Raw genomic sequence first — 24,871 nt, forward strand, 5'->3', positions numbered from 1 at the left:
CCTCAGAGCCAGCACTTCACTGAAGGGCAGAGAGCAGGACTGGGAATGTCTGAGGGACACCTCTAGTGAGGGTTTGACAGGAGGGTCTGGGCCGAGTGGCCTTCCCCCTCCGGTTGCTGCATTCTTGTTGGCAAGTGTTGAAGAGTGTATTTGGGAAGTGTGCATGCAGCCACGAGAGCTACATGTGTCAGACACAGGTGTGTGGGCTCTGGGCTCCGCTGGGGCCCAGGCACACGGAGAACTAGTGACACTAGTGACTATGGCGGGTGGGGGTGGGGTGGAGGGGTTAGCTGTAGCAGTGCGCTCTGTTTCACAAAGAAACTTGGGCTGGAGGGGACAGGTAGGGGTGCGGAGGGGACTTGTCCAGGGTCACCCTGGGCTTGGTGGTAGAGGCAGGACTGGGACCCTGCCTGCTGTCTCCTCACTGGGATCTCAGTGTTCTTAGTCTTCCCACACATGCCCCTACGCAGAGCAGCCCTGTTGCCTGGGGTTGGGGAGCTGGGAGGAGAGTGTCCAGCTGAGCCGAGAGATTTGTTGGCTGGTGTTTCAGGGAAAACGACCAGGTTGGACTGTGCTTTTCAGGGAGGGGCCTGTGGGTCCTCCCTAGCCCTGACCACCAGGTCACAGCTTTAAGCTGTTCTCAGGAGTGGCTGCCTCCTACCCCAGAGGAGGGTTGGCATGGGGACCCTGGAGCCCTGGAATTTGGGAATTGGGGAAGAAGAGGAGAGGACCTTCAGACCTCCTGTCCTGGTTGCAAGCCCCATCTGGGGCTCAACCATGTTGGGGTGGGATCACTTTGCTCCAGGGACAGGTTGGTAACCATGGAAATGCTGGCCCCGCCCTACGGGGGCCGGGCCATGGAGAGACACTGCTGAAGGCAGTGGTTTTCACAGTGTACCTTTGGGGTTTTCTTCTGGAAAGCAGTAGTGTCCCTCCCTCTAAAGCCCACACCCCTTTGTTTATAACAGATGGTTTTGTTGAGGATGAGTTAATACCACTAAATGCTTGGCACCACGCCTAGCATATAGTAATGTAGTCGAAGTGTTAGTTATTTTTATTGTTACTCTTCTTAAAATTAATAGAAATACAACATGTTTACCATGTATGTGTATGTGTAGTCAGTCACCAAACATAGCGCCACCTGTAATAGAAAAGAGAAATAAAAGGAAAGGAATTTACCACTTCATATATTCTGCCTCATCAGTGTACTCTGACATAGGTGAAGTAGATGCTAGGACCTCTTGTAGAACCACCACCAAGCTCCATCTACAAGTGCTGACTGAGAGGGGCGTTTTGAAATACTAAGGATAGGTTGCTCTCAGTGACTTTTTTTGAATAGTGAGCAACTTTTGCTAAGTTCTGAACAAAGCAAAAGCCAGTTTTCCCTCACTTTACTCAGTATGGTAGTTCCAACCCAGGAAAATTCAGTATGTATTAAAACTGCAAAAATACTTTTTTGTTCAAATGTAAAATGGAATTCAGTTCTAGAGTCAGATGATTACAAACAGATTTTTCACCTCCATGATTTAAGTTTTATGGGATTTGGGACAGTGTGTGAAACTCTCCTGTGCATTACAGGATAACTCACATTCTTGCCCCCCCTAAAGGCCACTAGTGGCCCCCAACATTGAGACAACCAAAAATGTCCCCTAGGGGGCTGTACAGCCTTTGTGAGAATCATCTGGATAAAGGGTTACCGCTTAAAGTTTGGAAACCCCCACTGGCCCAGCCGCCTTGGCGGGAGAGCCGGGGTTTGAACTGAAGTCCTCTCCGTTCCCATTTGTTGCTCTTTGTACCGCCCTGAGCTGCCTGGGAAAGTCCGAACTCCTTGCATTGGGTTGGCAGCACCTCTGGGAACTGTGGGGGCAGGAGGCTCATGCTGGGCCTGGGCTGTGAGCGCCTGCTTCTCAGTGTGACCTGTGATGAGAGCTGAGGGAGACAAGGCCACCTCTGAATTGGGGAGGAGGGGGTCTCTGGTAGCTGACCTTTCCCCACTTGCCTGCTTCTTCCATGGGGATTGAACATGGGTCAGGGGCTGGTTTGTCCAAGCTCTCAGCTCTGAGGTATCTCACTTGGACAGGGATGGGCTTGGTGTCTGGTGGGTCAGGTTGCTTAGCGTTGAGGGTGCCACTGGCCTTTTTATTTGTGCCCAAGAAAGTATAGACCAGAGGTCACTCATTGGTGAGCCTTTGGCTGTTTGTGGCCTGCACACACATATATTGTTTGGCCAGTACAGAGTGGTGTGTGTGTGTGAGTGAGTGTGTGTGTGTTTCAAACTTGAATTAGTTGATATAGTTAAAAAGTCAGGAGAAAGATAATGTTAAGTGAAAACAAGGAACAGAATTGTGTGGGTAATGAGTGACTATTTGTGTGGGGGGAAAACAAAGTCTGGAAGGATAAAAGTCATTAATGGCACCTGGCTTTGGGGATGGGGAGTTAGGTGGCTGTGCAATAGGTGAGGAAATGAGACTTGATGGCTCCTGTGTGCCATTTGAATATTTTTCATGTGCATATATTACCTTTTCAAAAAAATTTTAATGGCAAGATTTCACATGTAGATTCGGATTCCTGGTATTTCTTGAAAAAATTGAAAGTCTGGACAACACTGGGCCACAGTCTGCTGTGATAGCCATTGACAGGAGCTGAGCAGTGCTGTCTCTTTGAGCTGCATCTGAAAGCCCCCCGAAGCCCCTGCCTGTCTCTCTCTCTCTCCCACTTGCTGTGGTCCTGGAGGCACTTGTGGAGAGGTCTTTGGATTGGGGGAGAGGCTTTGGCTATGTTAAGCATTGGGAGAACTCATCTAGTCCTGAATCCTTTCTATGAGGTGCATCAGGTCTAGGGATCCCATGGCTGGGTCTCAAGGGACACTGTAACCCCCAATTTTTTAATTGAAACTTTATGATTAAGAATGTGTATTTCTTCTCGAGAAATACAGTCATTTTCATCAAAATCTCAAAGGACTTGTGACCCCAAGGGGAACCTGAGAACAGTGGAGGTTGATCTCAGGTCACTGGGCCATGAATTTTTGTAAGACCCTGACTCCAGCGCCTGGGCTGTATCCTAACTGTCCTAATTCTACCCTTGTCGCTGGCAGGAAAGGGGGCAGGTGGGTACCGGCTGTTCTGTACAGCTGTTCTGAGGAGCAAGAAGGTGATTTGAATCCTTCCTGGAAGCAGCATAGTAGGATGTGGGTGAGCCCGGGGCACTCGGGCAGGGTCCCCTTTTACCTCCCTGCATCCCTTGGTCCCTGATTCGTTCTTTCCTCCCCACAGAGGCTGGGGAGCAGCAGCATGCAGCCGGAGGAGGGCACAGGCTGGCTGCTGGAGCTGCTGTCCGAGGTGCAGCTGCAACAATATTTCCTGCGGCTCCGTGACGACCTCAATGTTACCCGCCTGTCTCACTTTGAGTATGTCAAGAATGAGGACCTGGAGAAGATTGGCATGGGCCGGCCTGGTAGGTGGGGACATTGGCCTTGCTCGCCGTTCTCCCACTGACCATTTGCCTCCTCTGTCCTCAGGATCGCCAGCCACATGGAAGAACCCTCCCCCCTTTATTTCATGGGGTGGCATAGCTGAGAACTCTCCCTGCCTGTCCAAGAGCCCCCGAGGTGGGGTGGAGGGGCCTCAGTAGATGCCGCACACAGTGAGTGCATGAGAACAGTTTGCACTTGGAAAGGTGAATTGGACTTTTAGGAGTCTTGCTTAAAGCTCTGGCTACTCAGGCCTAACTACGGCCCCTGTAATTTGTTCAGACATTTGTAGGGTGCATTTCCTCCATCTCCACCTCCTTTGTACATGTAGAATTGAGTCTGACATTCTGAACACCAAGGGTTCAGTGCCCAGAGATCTGTATGAAGAAGGGAAGATAAAAACCTGCAGATGGTTTGCTGATTTAATCTGTCTCTTTCTTTCTCTGTCTCTCACAAAGATATGCTCGCTCGGTATGTGTGGGTCCTAAAAGTAGTGGTTGCAGCATCTAGAACTCCTGGTGTTTCCTACAGAACCCAGAAATGCATTCGTGCTTTCAGTTTAAAGTAGCTAAATAAGTTAGAATGTGCTGAATTAGACATTGACTTACGCTACTTTTGGCCTTGATAGTTGGTGTCTGATGCAAGTAACAATAAAATTTTATGGGAGGAAAAACTCAAAATTGGGAAAATTCTATCTATTACCTTGAGTTCCTTTGTTCCTGAAAGTTGGAAACAGAACTACTGCTCAGTTTTGGTGGTTAAACACCCCCATCTAGTTCAAGGACCACTGTTTGGAAGTGGAATGCAGTGACCATCTAATTGCAGCCCCTGCTTGGTTGGGATGGTTTGTTTCCTTGGTATCATTGCACTGGGCAGTACCTAGTGGTGGACCCACCCCAGGAGACCGAGGAAGCCTGCAGGTGGGCAGCAGCCTCGGGGGTGGGGTGGGGGGGTGAGCCTTAACAGCACTGGGTTTCCTGTCCCTCCTGCAGGCCAGCGGCGGCTGTGGGAGGCTGTGAAGAGGAGAAAGGCCATGTGCAAGCGCAAGTCCTGGATGAGCAAGGTGGGTGGACAAGGCATGAGATGGGCTGGGCAGCTCGTGGGCCCCACTCTGATGTCAGTCCTAGGAAACTTCGCCCATGCCGGGGCAGTATAATCTCACACTTTGTACAGACCTCCCTCCCTCAGGGCCTTATCAGGCAGGGTACTTATAGAGCTGCCTGGCTAAGTGTCTGTCTCCGCTAGAGACGGCGCGTGAGTAGCCTGTGCAGCCATGGCTTCACATCCTCCCACTACGCCATGGTGCTGGGCCTGAAACAGGCTCTGTCAAGTACTCTGTGACTTGAGCCCTTGATCTGTCTGAGTATTGGGGCCGGTGTCAAGCATGGGGTGGTGTGGCAGCCTGGACCCAGGACGTCTTTGCTTTGCTTTCGTCTTCCCCCACCCTCCCTAGTCTGTGGAGGGTTTCTCTGGTCATCTGGCCTTGCTGACAGCTTCCTTCCCCACAGCCTCTTTAGTTCCCCCCACCTCTTTGTCCTAATTTGGGTCAGTGGAGTTGTGAGTCTCTGGTCTGACTTAGTGGAACTTTGCCCATTGTCTGGAAGACAATGCAGGAGGAAATGAACCAGCCAGGGCCTTCCCTCCCCACTTCTGGCCTCAGGGCTGGGGGGGGGGGGGTAGGGTAGCACAGCTGGACTGGGATTGGGCAGCAGAGATTTCCTGGCTGCGATCTGACAAAGGGGCTGTCTCTTGGGATCCTGTGGCCTTTTCTGGGGACACTATCCTGGTCCCTTGCCCAGGTTTTAGGGAAGAATGAGCAAGTTGGGGCGGGTGAAGGCAGGAGGGAAGAGCTGTGCAGTGTGCCAGGGTTAGGGGTCTTGGATCTACCCCAGACTTGAAGGACGTTCCCGGCCAGTCAGTAAACCTCTCCAGACTTGAAGCCTGTCTTCAAGTAAGACTGTGCTGGCCACACTGGCCCAGCTTCCCTCACCTCACCAGGCTGTGTGGAAGGTCCTTGTCAGCTGAACATTGTTTGCAAGTGTCAAGGATTCCAGTTACTGGGAGGAAGGACAGAGCAGCAGCCAGAAGAGGCCCTCAGATTGGAGACTGTGCATACAGATAAGCCTCTGCCAGCCTTGGCGGCAGGGGCCCAGCTGGGCAGGCTCTGCAGCCTGAAGCCAAGGCTTTGGGTGCCCTAGTAGGGGTGGCCAAGTCAAACTGATGGGCGATCTCTGACCCTCAGGGCCTCCCTCCTCCTGTCCCCTGATCTTTGTTCCCTTCCTTCCAGCCCAGGCTGCAGAATTCCTTCCAGTCTCCCTTCTTTCTCAGCCCTCAGCTCTAGGCGCCCCTCCAGAAACCCAGCTGTCTTCCCAGGCCCTTCCCCAGCAAGGCCTTGCTTCATCTGCACCCCACACACACTCACAGTCTAACCTCAGGCTCAAATTATCCTCTCCCCTGGCAGGATGAAGGGTAGCCGGCTCCCTGGGGAGGGTGGAGACAGACAGCGCCACATGGGCAGCCCAGGGAAGGGGCCAAGGCTAAAAATGGACAGAGAGGTGTTTGTGGAAGGCCCCTTAGGCTTCTACCCATCTGCTCTGGTTAGGGGCTGGAGTCTGTTCTGGGTAAGGGGTACAGAAAGGGATGGGTGGGGCAGAAGGTGGTGCCTAGAGTGGCTTTGGGCTGCCCTAGATCCCCCAACTGGGTGTGGGCCACAGTAGCCGCAGGCTACATGCCTGTCAGTCCATTTCTGGCACACACCCTGAGGCCACACTGAGGCTCTGGTTCCTGTTTGGGGGTGTGGTCAGGAGGGAGCATGGGCCTCCAGCCAGGATTCCCCCTGGCAGTTTGGCAAAGTTAGGACCCATCTGAAGGCCTATGTGACGACCCACTGGGACAGGACTGAGGGACTGGCTCTGGGACCTCAGGGTGCCATCTGGCCCCTTGCTGCCTTCAAACAGGTGTTCAGTGGAAAGCGGCTGGAGGCTGAATTCCCCTCCCATCACTCTCAGAGCACCTTCCGGAAGACCTCGCCCACCCCTGGTGGCCCAGCAGGGGAGGGGCCCCTTCAGAGCCTCACCTGCCTCATTGGGGAGAAGGACTTGCATCTCTTCGAGAAGCTTGGAGATGGCTCCTTTGGTGTGGTACGCAGGGGCGAGTGGGACGCCCCCTCTGGGAAGACGGTGAGTTTTCTGGGTCCTGTGGGGTGTGGCAAAGGGACAAGCCCCTGAGAGACTAGCAGAAGCCCAACTCTGCCCTCTGAGGTGGATCTGTCCCCTCCGCTAGGATGTGAAGGGGGCTAGGGACAGGTCGCAGAGTGGCTTGCCCTGGATTCTATACTCAGGTTTAACTAGACACATCTGTTTCTTTTTTAAATTATACAAATAATTTACTTATTTTAAAAACTAGGAAAAATACCTGCAATCTCACCAGAGGAAGCAGTTAGCATTTCTGCTCCCCACCTCCGAGGTATTTTGTTGAATTTAGTTAAGATACAAATTTTAGATACAATTTTTGAAATCTTGCTCTTTCTCTTTGTATTGTATTTAAAATTTACCCCCAGAGGGATAAATAGCATGTATATAATAAAACATGTAGCTCTTGAGTGTACAGTATAGACCCCGGGTAATGTCACCCAACCATGGGATGAAACATTTCCAGCCTGCCAGAGCCTCCCTCCTGCCTCTGCACTGATAGTCCCCTTCCTCCAGGGAAGGCTACTGTTCTGACTTCTGTCACCATAGATTAGTGTTCTGGTATTATATTTAAAGCATTTTTCTTCTACACCAAACCATTTTTAATATTTCATTTTATAACATTTTAATATCCTATCATCATACTGGTCATCTCTTACCTAATAGTTGCTATTTAAGCTGGACATTCCCTCAGGAAGGGGAGGCCCAGCTAACGGCCTCTGGGGGTTAGCCAGCTTCCCTTCCCCAGCCAGGCCAAGACACCTGAGACATGCTCACCCACCCTGAGCAGACCTGAAGCCGGATGTTTGAGTGTAGTTGGAGGGAGAAGCAGGTTGGCTCAGAGTATTGGGGGCTGGGGCCGGTTCTGACTCCCTATAATCTCCTCTCTGAGCAGGTGAGTGTGGCTGTGAAGTGTCTGAAGCCTGATGTGCTGAGCCAGCCAGAGGCCATGGATGACTTCATCCGGGAGGTCAACGCTATGCATTCGCTTGACCACCGAAACCTCATTCGCCTCTATGGTGTGGTACTCACACCACCCATGAAGATGGTCAGTACTGTGCTTCGGAGGGGCTGTGGTCTCTGGGCCCCAGGTCTGCCCCTTCTGCCTGTGCTGTGGGTCCTCTCTTCATCCTGACGAAGGTCAGAGGTCCCACAGATCCAGGTTTGGTCCCTCACCTGATGTAGCATAGGGGCTCACAGGGGCCTCGCCCAGTACTGACTATGTCCTTTGGCGCCCACGTCCATCTCTGCATTTTGCTTGTATTCATGAGCAGAGTTATAGCTATGGGAGGAGCTGGTCCTAGAGTTTAATGTTTGGAATTTCTAACATGAGCCTCTTTGGGTTGCTTCTCTGGGCCTCAGCTTTCTACGTTGCCTAGAGGCAGAGGCTTGGGAAGCTGTAGGATTCCTAGAGGTTCCCAGAGGACAGACCAGGAAGGAGCCTTGAGCATGGCTCTGCAGGCCTTCAGGAGAGGGCTGGGAGCCCAGCATGGGATGTGGAGGGAGGGGCAGGGCTCAGCCACACTTATTCCTCCCACCTTCTCTGTGGCTTCAGGTGACGGAGCTGGCACCTCTGGGATCGTTGTTGGACCGGCTTCGCAAGCACCAGGGCCACTTCCTTCTGGGCACTCTGAGCCGCTATGCTGTGCAGGTGGCTGAGGGCATGGGCTACCTGGAGTCCAAGCGCTTTATTCATCGTGACCTAGCTGCCCGAAATCTGCTGTTGGCCACGCGTGACCTGGTCAAGATTGGAGACTTTGGGCTGATGCGAGCACTACCCCAGAATGATGACCACTACGTCATGCAGGAGCATCGCAAGGTGCCCTTTGCCTGGTGAGGGGCAGGCGCTGGCAGATCACAGGGCCTGGACCCCCCCTATCCCTTGCCCTACCCTGGTCCCTGCACACCAAGGCTCACAGTATCTGGGGCCTTTTTACCCACAACAGCCCTTGTCCCTTCTGGGCCTGGGGTGCCCTTCTTGAGTGCCCATTCATTCATTCACTCATTCATCCAGGAATTCTCGTGTCAGGCACTAGAACACACAGAGATAAGTGCTGTGGGGACTCATAAAGGCTTTCTGGAGGACTCAGTGTTAAGCTCCTAAAATAACAGGAGAAGTTAGCCAGGCAGACTGGTTGGTAAGCATGTTCCAACCAGGTAGAGCTAGTGGCAGGCAGGGCCAGACTAGGCTAGGCTTTGTCGACTGCGAGCAAGGATGTTTACCTGCATACAAGGTGGACCCTGGTCCTGCCCTGGCCCCTGTGTCAGCCACTCCTATGCTGAGATCAACGTGTTCCTTTGGTGTTGAAGGCACCCAAAGGAGTATGGTCACCCTGCTTTGAGGTGGAAGGTGTCAGTCCAGTTCAGCTCTCCAGAAAACCCCTCTAATTCAAGATGTACAGTCACCCTGCTTAGTAACTGACTTTATACCTAGGGGGACCATACATCCTGGACTGTGCCTGTTGTCCTGGAGTAATTGATGGCACTTCCTTTTATACTCAAGCATCCTAGTTTGGATGGTAAATTATAAGGTCACCTGTTTTTATGCAGCCCTGTTAGAACAGCTCTGTGAAGTGAGCAGATTATTATTCCCATTTCATAGATGAGGAATAGGAGGCTTAGAGATCTTGAATGACTTTCTCTGGCTCTACCCCCTTTGAGTGTCAGGGCTAGCTCTGCAGTCCCATGAGAGATTCTGTGATTCTTCATCCAGGGTGGCTTCCTCCTCACTCTGCTCCTCAGCCCTCCTGGAATTCCCCTTTGCCAGCGTCACTGGTGGTGGTTGTCCTCACCCGAGAGGGCATCCCAGAGGGAGTGTGCAGCTATTTGGATGAAGGCAGTGTGACTGTTTTCACCCATTTTGGTTCTTCCCCAGGCCCTATCCAAATTTCCCACCCACACCTTCCTGCTGAAATGACCCAAATGCTAGGATCCTGCCCAAAATCTGGAAATTGTCATCCTCCCACCACAATTACAGAACAGCCTGAGCTCTGTCCCTCTCCTCTTGCCCCTTCTAGAGCCTCTGACCTTCCTTTCTCTGCTTTCCTGATCTGGCAGCTTCACTCTCTTCCCACTCCAGGCTGCATGTGGGTAAAAGACCTGAGCATTCATGATTTTCTCCAAGTGTATCCCGTAGTCAAGATGTCCTTCCCTTCCCTTCCATACCATGCCCCTAGTACCTGCTGTTGAGCCTGGCACATGGGGTAACAACATGCTCATTGAGTGAACATTTTATGTCCATTGGGGCTGATGTGGGTGGGGATGCTCTGAGAGGCCTTCTGTTTGACCCCTGCCTTTGCCAGGTGTGCCCCTGAGAGCCTGAAGACACGCACCTTCTCCCATGCCAGCGATACCTGGATGTTTGGGGTAACGTTGTGGGAGATGTTCACTTATGGCCAGGAGCCCTGGATTGGCCTTAATGGCAGTCAGGTAAGGGGGCTAGGGGTCTGCTCCCTATAGGGTGAGAGGGGGTTGATTGATTCCTGGCTGCCAACCTGGCCCTGTTAGGACTGGCTTTTGTCTGCTGGAGTCCTGTCCCCCAGGCTCCGTGTCTGTGTGACCTCTCAGATAGCTGAGCAAAGAGAAGCGCCCCCACTGGTCAGGAGAGGGACAGGTGGAGCTTGCTCCTATTCATAGCCTTTGCCACAGCCACCTGTCCAGAGGCCCCAGACTTAGGAATAAAGGTCTGAGGCCTGGGGATAGGCCCTGCCCCAGAAGAGGCAGAACTCTTTGGGATGTGAGCATGGCAGCCTGAAGCTCCAGTTGTTTCATGGTATGGAGGGAGGGTAGGAAGTGAAGAGCTGGGTGCTCTGCTTGTACTCAAGCTTCACTCCCTCTCCAGATCCTGCATAAGATTGACAAAGAAGGAGAGCGTCTTCCCCGGCCAGAGGACTGCCCCCAAGACATCTACAATGTCATGGTCCAGTGCTGGGCTCACAAACCAGAGGACAGACCCACCTTTGTGGCCCTGCGGGACTTTCTGCTGGAGGTGAGGGCTGGTCTGCCCACGGGGGCTAGGGTATCCAGGCAGGGGTCATTCCCAGAGTTGGGAGTGACCTGTCTCTACCCTCAGGCCCAGCCCACTGACATGCGGGCCCTTCAGGACTTTGAGGAACCAGACAAACTGCACATCCAGATGAATGATGTCATCACCGTCATCGAGGGGAGGTAGGGAACATGGGGGCTGCACCTGTACTGCCTTGAAGGGTGCAGGGTGGAGCACCTGCTGGCCAAGAGGTCCTCCAAGTTCCTGCCTCCAAGGTCACCATGGCAACACACAGGCTGTGGTGGGCCTGAGCTGTGCAGTGGCGAGGGAGGACAGGGCTGAGTCTTCACCCGAGTGCTGGAGGTTAAGTACGTAGGTGCACGGCTCAGAGGCATTTTCCCTGCCTGGTTCCACTTCGTGTCCCTTTTCCCACTTGGCACCAGCCTTGGCTGTGTGGGTCAGGGCCATACTGCCATTATAGTGAGGCAGCCAGGCCTTAGGACCATGTCTGGAGACTCTGGAACTCCTAAACATTCCTAAGCCTCTCTTCCTCTTCCCTTCCTGCCTCCTCCCTGGGTAAGGACTCTTATTTTTTCTTTAATCCTTACACAAGGACATGTTCATTGATTTTGGAGAGAAAAAACAATATCGATGTGAGAGAGAAACATCGATCAGTTGCCTCCCACACGTGCCCTGACTTGGGATCGAACCTACACTGTAGGCATGTGCCCTAACAGGGACTCGAACCTGCCGCCACCTTGGTGTGCGGATGATGCTCCAACCAACTGAGCCACCCAGCTGGAGCAGGATAAGGACTCTTAACTACACGTGTAGGTGCATTTCAGTACCCCGAAGCACCCTCTTCCTAGCAGCCTCCTCCCTGCCACGGAGCCCCACTGCTCCCTCCCCTCCGTCCTCTCTGGGCCTCACACCCTGGCCTCTGGCCTCACGCTCCCCTCTCAGGGCCTCTATTCCCGATCCTTTCCTCCCCTTTATGTTCACAGTTGGCAAAGTGTGTCTCAGCCTATGGGCAGCATCTCCAGAGTCACATCTACTTGTAGCCCCCTCAGGCTCCTGCATTGGAGCCCCACCCACCACTCACCCCACCCTGTTATCTGAGCCTCAGGGTGTCTAAGGAACTGGTTGGGGCAGGGCAGGCTTGAGGTGCCTTTTGGGTAGGTGGTGGGCATGGAAGGCTGGAAGGGGAAGGGAGGGAAAGGAAATTCCCTGTGGTCCAAGCTCCTCTGATTCAGAGCCAGGCAGGTATGAGGGCAGAGGCTGTTTCCCTGCAGAGCCCTTTCTCCCTGGACCTCAGGTTTGGGAGTCTGGGCCTTTGGTTAAACCTTGTGCCGCATGGGGGTTGGTGATGAGGGAGAGCCTCTGGGTCTGTCAGTGATGGAGTTGGTGCTAGACCCCAGGCTGGTTGTGCAGGAACCTGACTGTGGCCCCAGCACCTCTTCCCTAGGCCAGGGCTCCCCTCATCTTTGGGCACAGTATCTGGGAATAAGAATTGCATACCAACAGGTTAGTGATGAAAGCAGAAGGCTTCTAGGATAGAGGCCTGAGAGACAGAAAGGAATATAGTCTGTGGCTTGGAGCTGAGGGGTCAGGGAAGGGACTGCAGGCCGGGCACTTTGGGGGACATTATTGAAATAGGAAGATTAGGATGAGGGCCCCTCTGAAGGTGTGTGGCAGCTTTGCAAGCCAGAAGTCTGCGCCTGCAACCATTTCCACCTCCAGGAACTTGGGACCCTGACCCCTCTATGCCCCGCAGTTTCTAGGTCTTTACTTCCCCTGTCCCTGCTCTCAGTGGGGGTTCTGTGTGCCAAGGCCCAGTGTTCCTCAGGAGTGACTCAGGAGTTCCTTGTGTTTCTAAGGCGTGTGTTTCTGGAGCTGGCACCCTGGGTCACCTCTGGAGCAAGGAAGGGAAGGGAGAGGGGAGGGGGAGGGGATTGCTCCTCCCAGGAGGCTGCTGTGGGCATGCCCTGCCCTACCCTTCTGTCACAGACTCCCTGCTGCCAGCCAGTGTAGGCTCGCTGGGCTCCTCCTCCAGGGCCACCAGCCGACTTGGACCACAGTACCTGCTCTTGGTCCCTGGAGCTTCTCAGGAGGTGGGAAGTGAGGGGCAGGAGGCCATGACAGTTGTCGGGTCTTTGGTAATGGGCCTGTATGTCACTGTACCAGAGCTTTAACTCTGCCCCTTTGTTTTCTCAGTGCCCAACTGAGTGGCTGGCTCTGTCTCCATGTATCCAGGTGGATGGGCTTTCTGTTCATGTGTGTCCCTTTAGTTTTTTGTTTGTATGTGTGGGTTGCTGGCTGTTTCTCTGTCTCCTCTTAGCCTGGCTCTCAGCTCTCTCCATATCTACCCTCTCCTGTCAGTTTTGGATTACTTCTGCTGGAAGCTGTCTCCAGTATTAGTTTCCTAGTCCGGAGTCTTGGAACCCCCTTGTCCTTGGCTCTGACTGATTCTGTAGGTTCAGTGCCTCTCAGGATGCCAGGCAGTGGGCAGAGAGACACCTTGGTGTTGTGTGAGCCATGCTTGTGGGGCTTAGTCTAGATTGGGACAATGACTGCTCTTTTCCATGGGGTCGTATTTGGAGGCTGGGATGGCTGGCTGCACTTTTCTGTTCTGTGTTTATAGACTTGGAGAAGGGGGACAGGTTTTGAAATCCTTCTGCAGATCTTTGGCCTGGTCCCTGGAGCCTCGATTCCTTTAGTATGTGGGGCAGGGAGAGGCAAGGGCCTGTGTTGTTCCTGGAGGCCAGAGGTGCCTGAGACCCCCCAGAGAGAAGTGGGTGTGGTGGAGTTTTGAACAGAACATTTAAATAACATTTGTCAGCCATTTCTGGACTCCCTTAGGCCTGGTAGAGGGGCTGAGATTTCAGAGGCTGGCTCCCGATAGAGCTGGGGCTTCCTTTAGCCAGACCTTGGTTTCCCAAGTGCTACTTCACATTTTGCTTGTTCCAGGACACTGACGAAAAGCAGGTAGTAGAAAGTTCCTGCTGGAGGTACTGGGCCCTTTTCTCACTCCCTTAGGGACTCCCCGTCTGTTTCTGTGACTGTCTGCTACAGTGACTTCCAGATGGCATGGTGGGCCTGTCCCTCGCCCTCCTGTTGTTGCCAATGGAGACTCTGGTCTCTTGGTGGAGGGAGAAGAGAGGGTATGGCCAGAGCAGGCTGGTGGGAAGGACTGGGCTTGGTCCTTTCTGGGCTACTGGTACCTCACCCCCCACTGAGCCTCAGAGGGAGACGGGGACAGTGTGACGTAGCATTGGTCAGCTCATTGGCTGTTTTAGGAGTTAGTTATAGTTGAGCTTTGTCGGACCCATGTGCTTGGGGTGTGATTCCCAAGAGGCCTCTTTCTCACACACACATGTTACACTCTGAGGAATGGTGTCAGGGCCCCCAGCAGTCATGGGGGCTCTCACCTTGGCCATACCTGTAATGACGGGAGGTGGGCTTGGCGTCCTCTCTCGCTCTTAGAAGTGAGTCCAAGTGAGGCTCCTATGGAAGGAGCTTGGCTGTGGTGGCAAAAGGAAAGGAGCAGAGAGAGTGACTTCATGCCCGTCTGGCTTTGCTCGGGGTCCACACGGGGAGGGCACGATCATGGCCTTGGAAATAAGTTCGTTCTCTCTGCACTGCATCTCTACCTCTGCTGTTTTTTTCACCCAGGTTAATAAGCACCTATGAAGGTGTAGAGAGCAGAGTCCAGCGTTCATCCTTGGGGTTGGTATCTAAGACAGTTCTGTGGAGGGGCATGCAGAACCCAGGGAGCCAGTGAATGTTGGGGTAGAGCAGCAGCAGGGTCCCCCAGTGCCAGACGTGCCTCCCACCCTCTTCACAGGCGGCCCTAAACCTCATTCAGCCCTGTGGTGGGGGGAGCATTTTTCTCCTTGGAATGGCCCTGCTATTTTCAGATGGGCTTTGTTCCTTCCAGGGTGTTGTCCGCCCTTCTTCCTTTCCTGCTCTTCCCACCCGGAGGGCAGGATAGTAATCACAGGGTTGCTGTGTCTGTGGTGGGCTGGTCAGCGGCCTTGCTTATAAGAGCCTGGGCTCCTATCCTTCCCTCACCTCACCACTCAGCTTCCCAGGGACTGCTGTGCTCATGGGATTCGGCTTTTGGTCTCTGAAAAACGCTGTTTGGGGCTCATGTTGGTCCAGTGGGTCGCATCACCTCACAAAGGAGGGTCCAGGTGCTCAGCCTCACCGTCTCCTTCCAGACTCCAATCCCTCTGGTCTAGCTGCAGTTTGGAGGAAACCTTTCTTTACACTCCTGGCTGTGGACAGGTGACATACGGGTGGGGGAGTTAACAGTTAGAGCATGCAGCTTGGTGCCACACGTGTCCCCCACAGCAGCATGCAGCTGTCACCACCTCTGCCGTAGCCCAGATTCTGCCCATGTCACTGGGGTGAGTGATCCCAGCAGCAGATGCAGGAGCCTTATGGCCTGTTGGCTTACTGGTGTTCAAGTGTCCAAGAGGGTGTTCTTTTTTGCCTACATGCCTGCCCCCTGCCCCACCCTACCCTAGGAGGCTTTAGGGGGCCTAATAGGTTTTGTGTCTGAAGTCAGAGCAAGGTGCTAGTGGTCCAGCCACACTGGGAGGCTGGGTTCCCTTCTGTATGCCTTGTTTAAGACAGTAGAGCCCTAGCCCTAGCTCAATGGTTAGAGCATCAGCCTATGGACTGAAGGGTCTCGGGTTCAATTCCAGTCAAGGGCATGTACTTCGGTTGCAGGCTCAATTCCCGGCCCTGGTCAGGGCATGTACAGGATGCAACCAATTGACGTGTCTCTCTCACATCAATGGTTCTTTCTTTTTCTCTCTCCCCACCCCCTACTCTCTGAAAAGCAATGGAAAAAATATACTTAGGTGAGGATAAAAAAAAAAAAAGGTAATAGAGCTCCTCCCAAGGAGGTGGATAGGGCAAGAGTGAGGGTCCCACAGCCCTGCCAGGAGCTGGTGGCAGGCACTGGAGATATGTGAACTGGTGACATAAAGCCGTGGGTTGCCCCAAGTACTTCCAAACGTGTGAAGAGCTGCATTTAGGAGATAGGTTGTGGTTGGAGGGCTTGGCTTCAAGCCCAGTGCTAAGGCCATGGCTCTCCCTTGGGCCCCTGAAGCTCAGAACTCTTAGAACTGGGCTGAAGAGTGAAATCAGGTGGCCAGGTCTTGCTAGGGGAGGAGGGAGGCAAGGTGATATTGCGAGATGGGCCCTGGCTTTTACAGACTAACAACTGGATTTGAATCCTGGGTCTTCTGCGATCTTTCTGGTAACAGTAGGCAAGTCATGCCACTTGTTTGAACCTGTTTTGTTATTGTAAACTTTAGGAAGAGCTGTCTGACCCACCTAGGTAGCTTAGAGTAAGGCTGTGTGCAAACAGCCAGGCCTTATACTGGGGGAGTGGTCATGGGGGTCTGTTAGGAGGAGGCAGGCAGATGCAGACCAGCCTAGTCCTGGGGCCTCAGGCCTCCTGTTTCTTCTGCCAGGGTGGTTAGATATCACAGCTAAAGAGCTTGGTATGGAGAGGGTCCTACTCCTTGGGGCCGTCTCACCACACCCTGGTGTTTACCATGTCATCTCTCTTGGGTAGGGCTGAGAATTACTGGTGGCGCGGGCAGAACACGCGGACGCTGTGTGTGGGGCCCTTCCCTCGAAATGTGGTGACCTCTGTGGCTGGCCTGTCGGCCCAGGACATCAGCCAGCCCCTGCAGAACAGCTTCATTCACACGGGGCATGGCGACAGTGACCCCCGCCACTGCTGGGGCTTCCCTGACAAGATCGATGAGTGAGTACTGGGCAGGGCCCTCCTTAGCTCTGGAACCCCCAGCCCCTCCCTGGGCATGCAGGTTCTTTCAGGCTCCCAAGGTCCCTGTAAAAACCATGAGGCAGAGGACCTCTCATTGCCCAGCAGCTTTTCCCTGTAGGCAGAACCAGGTTAGGAGCTTCCAAGGATAGACCCACACTTCCATTTGGTGGAAAGGCCCCCAGGGGCTACAGCCTTGAGGCCCCTGGCACACTGGCCTTAAGAAAATGGACTTGAGAAGAGCCTTTGGAAGCAGTTCAGGAGAGAGCTTTTCTCATGACCACCAACATTTGAGTAGCAGCTTCCTTTTCCTGCTGGTAGTAGCAGTCTGGGAGGTGGGAACCTACTGGGTCAGGCCCAGGGGTGCACGGCACAGAGAGAGCTCCTGTGCGGAAACCTCAGAGCTAACATTAGGCAGCAGTTCAGCACTTCACCTACCTGCTTACCCTGTACCTGAGGGGGTTCAGTCTCCTTTAAGTGAAAAGATGAGGTCATTGGGGGATATCTGGGGAGGACACAGAGGAGCAGAATTAGTCACTTCCTGGGTGCCCTGCCCCAGATTTCTACCTGGAAGCTCCTTCCACCAGGCCTCCCTGCCTCTTTGGCCCGGGGCCTTCCAGGCCCTGCTCTCAGCAGCCCTTGCTCCTCTGACTTCTGACACGTTTCTGCCCTGAGGGACCTGGCGAAGCAGGCCCTCCACCTGCATGCTCCCATGCTCCCCACACCAGAACACTACGCTCTGAGAGGGCAGCCGTGTGTGTCTCTCACATACAGGAGCCAGATGAGGGCCTGACAGGGTTGGAGCAGGAGAGCACGACACCCTCCAAAAGGAGGCTGGGTGCCCTCTGCCCTGCTCCTGGCGTGCCGTGGCCAGCCCAGCCCCATTCCTCCAGGCTTTAATCAGCCCCAGTGACTAAGTCCCAGATCCTGACAGTCAGTACAGGGGTTGAGAGTAAACTGGGAGCAGGGCAGTGGCCCCACCCCTAGCAGTGGGGCAGAAGGATGTCTCCTGCCCACCCTGACCGGGGAGCGTAGCCGGATGGCTCTGGGCCTGGCAGGAGAGAAAAGAGTGTGCCAGCAGGTGGCTGCTGGGTGTGGGTTGGGGTGCTGTGAGGGTTGCAGAAGGCCAGCTCTACCCTTGTAGGGTGTTCTTGGAGCCCCTACAGTCCTAGATTTTTGACTTGCAGCCAGGAGTCCTTTCCTTGCCCTCTCTCCACAACACCCTCCCTTGGTTACAGCTTAGTTCTACAGAAGGGAGCTGCTGGGAGTCAAAAGTCCTGTGCTCCAGACCCCCATCCGCAAGGGGCTTGGTCGAGGTGGGTCCCTGGACGCCTGACTTCAGGGGACAGGCCCAGCATCTCCTCCAGAGCTTTCCTCACTGCCACCACTCCACTGTGATCCCCACCGTCTCACCTGTTTCTCTCCCCACAGACTGTATCTGGGAAACCCTATGGATCCTCCCGACCTGCTGAGCGTGGAACTGAGCACCCCCCGCCCCACCCAGCATCTGGGAAGGGTGAAAAGTAAGAGCCCCCACTCCCTGGCATCCCCTAGTCCTTTCAGGCCAACCCTGAGCCGGCTGTTATGGCTCTGTGATGGTTGGGTTGCAACAGCACGGGAACAGTTGTGTCCCTGGCTCCAGCTGGGTGTGGGGTGGAAGATGAGAGGCAGCTGTATCCGCCGAGGTGGGCATCCTCAGTCAGTGCTGCATCGGCCTGCCTGAGCTCTCCTCTCCCTCCTCCTCGCCGTGCTCAGAGCCTGGCCTTCCTCACAAACTCTAATCCCGCTCTCTTCTCCTAAGCCAAAACCACCCCACGGGCTTCATCTTGGCCAGGAGCCTCATCCACCCCCTGGATCCTGGGCCTGTCGTTCCGGAACATAGTTTTCCCCATCCTGCCGCCCTATTGCTTCCCATTGCTCTTGGGTTTATACACTCATTCGCCCCTATTCATTGCGTCCTCTCCCCCCCTCCCCTCTCTTTCTCTCTCTCTCGCTCTCTTTTTCTCCACCCTCTGCCCTCTGTCTGGCTCTGTCTTCCTCCCTTGTCCTCTGCCCTGCTCTGCCCCCCTCTATTCTTTGCATGGCCCTTCCTGCAGGGAAGCCTCCACCTCGCCCACCTCAGCCTGCCATCTTCACTCAGAGTAAGTGGGGCTGCTCTGGGTGCCTTGGCCCCCGCTCCCTCTCCCTCTCTCCTCTCATTCCTCCTCTCCTGGAAGGTACAGAGCCCTGGTGGCTGACTGGGTGGGAGGGGAAGCGGGTGTGTGCTGTGAGCTTTTGTTGCTGACCTGGCCCAGCATGCCTGCCTCTCCTTTCAACATCCCCCACCTACCCCCCAAAAAAGCCTAGGCTTCTGGAGCAAGTGTGTGGTCCCGGTGCTCTCGCTGCCTCTCCCCCATTGCCTGGCCTGCCTCGCTCTCTTTGGGACCTGCAGAGGCTGGGCTTTCATGATGGTGGGTCGGGAGCTCCTGTTGCTCTTAGTGCTGGGAAATTGCCCATAGCCCCCTGTCTGCACTAATGGTATGCTGTAAAGGGTTGGGGATAGTGGTTACTAACCAGGGGCAGGGGCATTTGGGGTCTTGTGTTAATGGAGGGGTGTCAGAGGCAGGCAGGTGAGGGGTGTTGCTTGCTCTAGTGGAGATGGAGGCAGGGGCTTACCTGCCCATGTAGAGGACTGACAGCATCCAGAGCAGGTGTTGCCCTCCTGTTTGAATGGGGTTGTGCGCTGAGAATTTAGCAGCTGAGGGCTGATCTCCCTGGGAGTTGGTGGAGGACACTTGGCTTTCTTCCCATACCCTACCTTCCCTGTCCCCCTGCCTGACACTGCTTCCCTGTCCGGGTCTCCTGTCCATTGCAGAACCAACCTATGACCCTGTGAGCGAGGACCAAGACCCCTTGTCCAGCGACTTCAAGAGGCTGGGTCTGAGGAAGCCAGGCTTGCCCCGTGGGCTGTGGCTGGCAAAGCCCTCAGCCCGGGTGTCAGGCACCAAGACAAGCCGTGGTGGCAGCAGCGGCGAGGTCACACTCATCGACTTTGGTGAGGAGCCAGTGGTCCCGTCCCCACGGCCCTGTGCACCCTCGCTGGCACAGCTGGCCATGGATGCCTGCTCCTTGTTGGACAAGACACCGCCGCAGAGCCCCACGCGGGCACTGCCCCGGCCCCTGCACCCCACACCTGTGGTGGACTGGGATGCACGCCCACTGCCGCCACCTCCCACCTACGACGATGTGGCCCAAGATGAGGATGACTTTGAAGTCTGTTCCATCAACAGTACGCTGGTGGGCGCAGGGGTCTCTCCTGGGCCCAGCCAGGGCGAGACCAATTATGCCTTTGTGCCTGAGCAGACGCGGTTCCTCCTTCCCCTGGAGGACAACCTGTTCCTTCCACCCCAGGGTGGGAGCAAGCCACCCACCTCAGCCCAGACCGCGGAGATCTTCCAGGCGCTGCAGCAGGAGTGCATGCGGCATCTGCAGGTCCCGGCCAGCTCGCTGGTCTCCTCACCCAGCCCAGTGGGCGATGACAAGCCCCAGGTGCCCCCCAGGGTGCCTATTCCCCCGCGGCCCACGCGCCCACGTGGTGAGCTGTCTCCGGCCCCCTCAGGCGAGGAGGAGATAGGGCGGTGGCCTGGACCTGCTTCCCCTCCCCGGGTACCTCCCCGGGAGCCCCTGTCCCTTCAAGGCTCAAGGACCCCCAGTCCTCTGGTTCCACGTGGCAGCTCCCCGCTGCCACCCCGGCTCTCAAGTTCCCCCGGGAAGACCATGCCCACCACCCAAAGCTTTGCCTCAGACCCTAAGTACGCCACACCCCAGGTGATCCAGGCACCTGGCCCACGGGCTGGTCCCTGTATCCTGCCCATCGTCCGCGACGGCAAGAAGGTCAGCAGCACCCACTACTACCTGCTGCCTGAGCGCCCACCCTACCTGGAGCGCTACCAGCGCTTCCTGCGTGAGGCACAGAGCCCTGAAGAACCAGCCCCCTTGCCCGTGCCTCTGCTGCCCCCACCCAGCACCCCGGCCCCTGCTGCCCCCACTGCTACTGTTCGACCCATGCCCCAGGTTGCCCCAGACCCCAAGGCCAACTTCTCCACCAACAACAGCAATCCAGGGGTCCAGCTGCCAGCCCTGAGGGCCACTGCTTGGCTGCCACAGAGGGGCTGCCCTGGGGACGGGCCAGAGGCTATACGGCCAACAGATAAGATCCAAATGGTGAGTACCAGGCCTGGCTGTTGGGTGAGGAGGGGCAGGAGCCTGGGGGCCCCAGAGGAATGGTCCCAACTGGTGCTGATGGGTGGGTATGCCCAGCTGCAGGCCATGGTGCATGGGGTGACCACAGAGGAGTGCCAGGCGGCCCTGCAGAGCCACAGCTGGAACGTGCAGAGGGCTGCCCAGTATCTGAAGGTACACCATCTCCTGCCTACTCTGGTTTTCAGGGACCCTGAGGACTGGTTCTGCTGCTCTCTCGCACTCCTTACGCCCCCTCTGGTTCTCCTCCGCCCCCGCCCTTGTCTGTGTCCCATAGTACTGCCCTCTGGTCCTCAGGTGGAGCAGCTTTTTGGGTTGGGTCTGCGGCCGCGAGGCGAGTGCCACAAAGTGCTAGAGATGTTCGACTGGAACCTGGAGCAAGCCGGCTGCCACCTTCTGGGCTCCTGTGGCCCTGCCCACCACAAGTGAGTGAGCCCCACACCCTGTCTGTCACCTTCCTGTTCCCAGAGGGGTGCCGTGGAGCACACCGTTCTAGGAAAAAGCCCAATACCTCGGCAGGCCACACACAGCCAGGAGACACAGGGCTCCCCAGCTGGGAGGAAGGAAGTTGGGCCCCAATCCCAGGACAGATAGTTCAGGGTGAGAGCAGTTTCCCCTGAGTGCATTTACTTAGACTTTTAGCCACGTGGTTCAGATGAACTAATGAGTAAAAGAGGCAGTTGGAGCCTCTCTGGTTGTGGAGGGCTTGTTTTCCTAGCTCCCCCACCACATTCTGAGCAGCCTCCAGGGGACGGCAGTTCAGGACCCAATGATTTAACTAAATATCTCTCACTTCTACATTTCATAGTTCAGCTTAAAGTAACATTTAGAGTTTTAATGCCTTTTTAAAGGAATGTGTAATCAAAAAAATACATTACTTTCCTGTAAAAAAATGTAAATGTATGTATATATAACAAAATAATAGTTATAAAAATAACATTCAGCAATATATAGTATAAATATATTTATGAAAGTTTTATAAAGTAAAAAAGTGGTGAAATGAGTTAATTCCAGCATTATTCCAGGAGAGGTGCTGGTGGGATGTGGGGTTTCAGAGCCTTGGGCTGTGGCGGCAGACAGTCCCTGTCAGGCCCTAGCACCCACTCACGCACAGCGTCAGCTTGCACACGTCTCCCGTTTTCTCGGGGTCCGTGTCTGTGTATGAATGACGCTGCCTGCCTCATAGACATGATTAGAAGAATTAATGAGGGATGCATCTGTCACACATCACAGCAAGTATCTGGCACACACGACACCACTAGTAAATTCTTACTAATTTGCATCCAAATAAACTTAGGCTTTTACTGTGCCTTTTACTCTTAGATATTCTAATACACAGTCCTGCAGTCTCTTATTTTTAGTTCTTTAAAGTAAAGAAAAAAGGCATCCCAGGATGACAGGTTCTAGAACTACTGCCTAGAACTACCAGTTTTCGCTCGATTTGCCTGGCGCAGAGAGGCCCTCCCACACTGGGCATTCTGTACTCTGTTGTACTGGCCCCTGTTGATGGAAGGGTTTTCTGGTTGTTTCCCTTCAGGCGCTGACACATCTGGAGAGCCTGAGGGTCTGCCCTGGAGGAATCACTTGAGCTTGTCCATCTGACAAGGGTGAGAAGATGCCCATCCTAGGCCTGGAGGACCTGCTGCCACCCACTGCTTCTTCTGGCAGAGCGAGCCAAGGCAGCAGGTGGCCGGGAACCTGCATTGCCTGTTCCTCCCTCACCCAGCGCCATCCCTGCAATTGTGGTGTGCCCCAAGCCAAGGTGCAGGAAGTTGCCCATGAAGGCAGGTCTGGGGATTGGCCTCAGCAGGCCCTGTGGCTGGCCTGCCTCTGGCTTTATCCACCCTGATAGGCCCTGCGGCTGGAGTGTGTCCCCAAGTCCTGCCACCAGGAAAGCCAGGCTTGACCCTGGACCGAGAGAATGTGTTGGCCACACTGAAAGGTGGGCCCTTCTCCAGAGAGCCCCTGGCTGACAGTTGGGGTGTCGGACAGGATGTGACTTGTGGACTTGTCATGGACAGTGTTTTGGGACTTGGCTGGTCTTAGGATCTTGTGCCTGGAAATAGCCTGAGGTGGCCCAGGAAGCAGAGCATTGGTGCCAGATAGTTCTCTGGCAGGGACCAGGGCCCCAGGCCCCAGGGTTGGAAGGAGACCAAGGGGGATAGCTACCCTGGAGGGATACTAGTGCTTCCTCTGACCCAGCTCTTCCCCTGTGCTGTTCCCTGTTTTCCCACCAGCCTCTGTCACCAAAGTTGCTGCCCCAGCTATGGATACCTGCTTCTTCCAGAGAAATAAAATTAGTTTTTATTTTATGTTAGTTACTTGTGCCTGCCTGTGTCTTTGCCTCTTGGTCAGCAGCCTGAGGCTTCTGGTTACTCCCCCAGGCCACCATCTGTGCAGAGCAGCAGGCCTCATAGCACCACCTGTGGACAGAGGAAGGAAGTGCACGCCTGGTTGACCTGAGGGTTGCTCTCCTTCCTGAACTGGCTGCCTAGAGGCAGAGCCCCCCCCCCCCCATGTAGTCACTGGTTCAAAATCCCCATGTTTTTACTCTACTGTGCTAAAGAAGGCAAGATATACTGCAGAAGAGAGTGCAGTAACTCAATTAGCTGGAGCTAAGCCAGAAACTTCAGTAATAAGGAAGGCTTCAATATGTATAAGTATTTTAATTTTTTTTACATGTTTTTATTGATTTCAGAGAGAGGAAGGAGAGGGAGAAAGAGATAGAAACATCAATGATGGGAGAGAATCATTGATCGGCTGCCTCCTGAATGCCTCTGACTGGGAATCAAGCTGGCAACCTGGGCATGTGCCCTGACTGGTAATCGAGCCATGATCCGGTTCATAGGTCTGTGTTCAACCGCTGAGCAACACCGGCCAGGATAGTATTTTAATTTTGTTTCTCTGAATAACTGATATTTCACATGGTTCAAAATTCAAAAGGCTCTAAAGAATATACAGTGAAGTCTCCCATCCTAGCTTTCCACCTCCCCTCCCTGACTTCATCATCAGTTTCTCATGTATTTCTTGTTTTTTTCACTTACAGTATTTTTTTTTAAAAATATATCTTTATTGACCTCAGAGAAAGGAAGAGGGGAGGGTGGAGAGAGAGGTAGAAACATCAATGATGAGAGTCATCATTGATCAGCTGCCTCCTGCACGCCCCTGACTGGGGATCAAGCCTGCAACCCGGGCATGTGCCCTGACCGGAAATCTAATTTTGATCTGGATCCTAGGTTGACACTCAGCCGCTGAGCCACACCCGGCTGGGCTCACTTAAAGTATTTTGAAGAGTTTCCCAGCCACTGAAAGAGCTTCCCTGTTCTCATTTAGTGTTGCATGGGTATATGGATGGATGTACCATTATCGATGTAACCAGGCCCCTTTTGATGAAGGGATATTTTGGTTGTTTCTAATCCTTTGCAATTGTAACCACTGCTGCAATAAATGGCATGTGTGGGTTATTTTTCATTTGCCACTGAAGGATGAGTTCCCAGAAGTGTGACTCCTGAGTCAGTGCGTGCAGTGATGGCGGATCTTGCTGAATCGCTTTATAGAGGAGGCTGTTCCAGTTGTCACAGCTGCCAGTGTGTGAGAACTTTGCATGTTTTACGGAGCTTTCTGGTTTTAGCCAGTCTGACAGGTAGAAAGTGGTGTTTCTATAGCTTTAATTTGCATTTCTCGAATGAGTGAACATTTAAAATGATTTAGAAATGATTTAGACCATTTATGTTTCCTTTCCTGTGAGCTTCCTATTACTATCCTTGGCCCATTTTTAAAAGTTAGGTTATTAATCTATTTCTCACTGGTTTTTAGGAAATTACTGGATGAAAGCAATTAGTCCTTTGAGCTTTACTATGTTAATCTGAATTTTAATAAAAGAAAGTGAGATGATGGCTTGGGTTGTTAAAAACGAAACAAAGACCATTCAAGGCGGTGTCCTTTGTGTGTCTGTGGCCCCAGGCTGGTCTGTGTGGTGGGCCCTGAGGCCTGGGAGGTCTGGAGCCTTCAGATTCAAACTTGGTCTGCCTACCCTTTTCAGTAAGGCAGGAATTAAATTATGTTTAAGTGCGATTAAAAAAAGTCAAACATGATATAAACGGGAAAAGTTAGTATTAAGTAACCTTTGGGCATCGCTACTAGACCTGGGTTCCATTCTCAGCTCTTTGATCTTGGAAAAGTTA

The 24,871-nt window shown here is 53.9% G+C and overlaps 1 protein-coding gene across 20 annotated transcripts in view; it reads left to right on the top strand.

Moving 5' to 3' along the window:
- TNK2 (tyrosine kinase non receptor 2) overlaps positions 1-24,581 on the top strand; it is a gene marked incomplete at both ends in the record, with an annotated part of 40,561 nt that extends 15,980 nt beyond the window's left edge. For 4 of the 20 annotated variants that reach the window (XM_081139190.1, XM_081139197.1, XM_081139196.1 and 1 more), the window contains 15 exons: positions 3,273-3,453; positions 4,462-4,532; positions 6,427-6,648; positions 7,556-7,708; positions 8,216-8,493; positions 9,963-10,089; positions 10,502-10,648; positions 10,733-10,827; positions 16,236-16,430; positions 17,880-17,971; positions 18,545-18,589; positions 19,303-20,651; positions 20,748-20,843; positions 20,985-21,112; positions 22,225-23,004. In XM_081139190.1, the coding sequence (XP_080995316.1) occupies positions 3,291-3,453; positions 4,462-4,532; positions 6,427-6,648; positions 7,556-7,708; positions 8,216-8,493; positions 9,963-10,089; positions 10,502-10,648; positions 10,733-10,827; positions 16,236-16,430; positions 17,880-17,971; positions 18,545-18,589; positions 19,303-20,651; positions 20,748-20,843; positions 20,985-21,112; positions 22,225-22,231 (3,168 nt within the window). Of the gene's footprint in view, positions 1-3,272; positions 3,454-3,551; positions 3,676-4,461; positions 4,533-6,426; positions 6,649-7,555; positions 7,709-8,215; positions 8,494-9,962; positions 10,090-10,501; positions 10,649-10,732; positions 10,828-16,235; positions 16,431-17,879; positions 17,972-18,544; positions 18,590-19,302; positions 20,652-20,747; positions 20,844-20,875; positions 21,117-22,224 lie in introns of those variants that run through there. The other 16 variants (XM_081139183.1, XM_081139184.1, XM_081139194.1 and 13 more) reach the window with 9 other exon arrangements.
- Positions 24,582-24,871: the final 290 nt, after the last annotated feature.

This window comes from Miniopterus schreibersii (genome assembly GCF_964146895.1).
Source record: "Miniopterus schreibersii genome assembly, chromosome: 5".
NCBI lineage: Eukaryota > Metazoa > Chordata > Mammalia > Chiroptera > Miniopteridae > Miniopterus > Miniopterus schreibersii.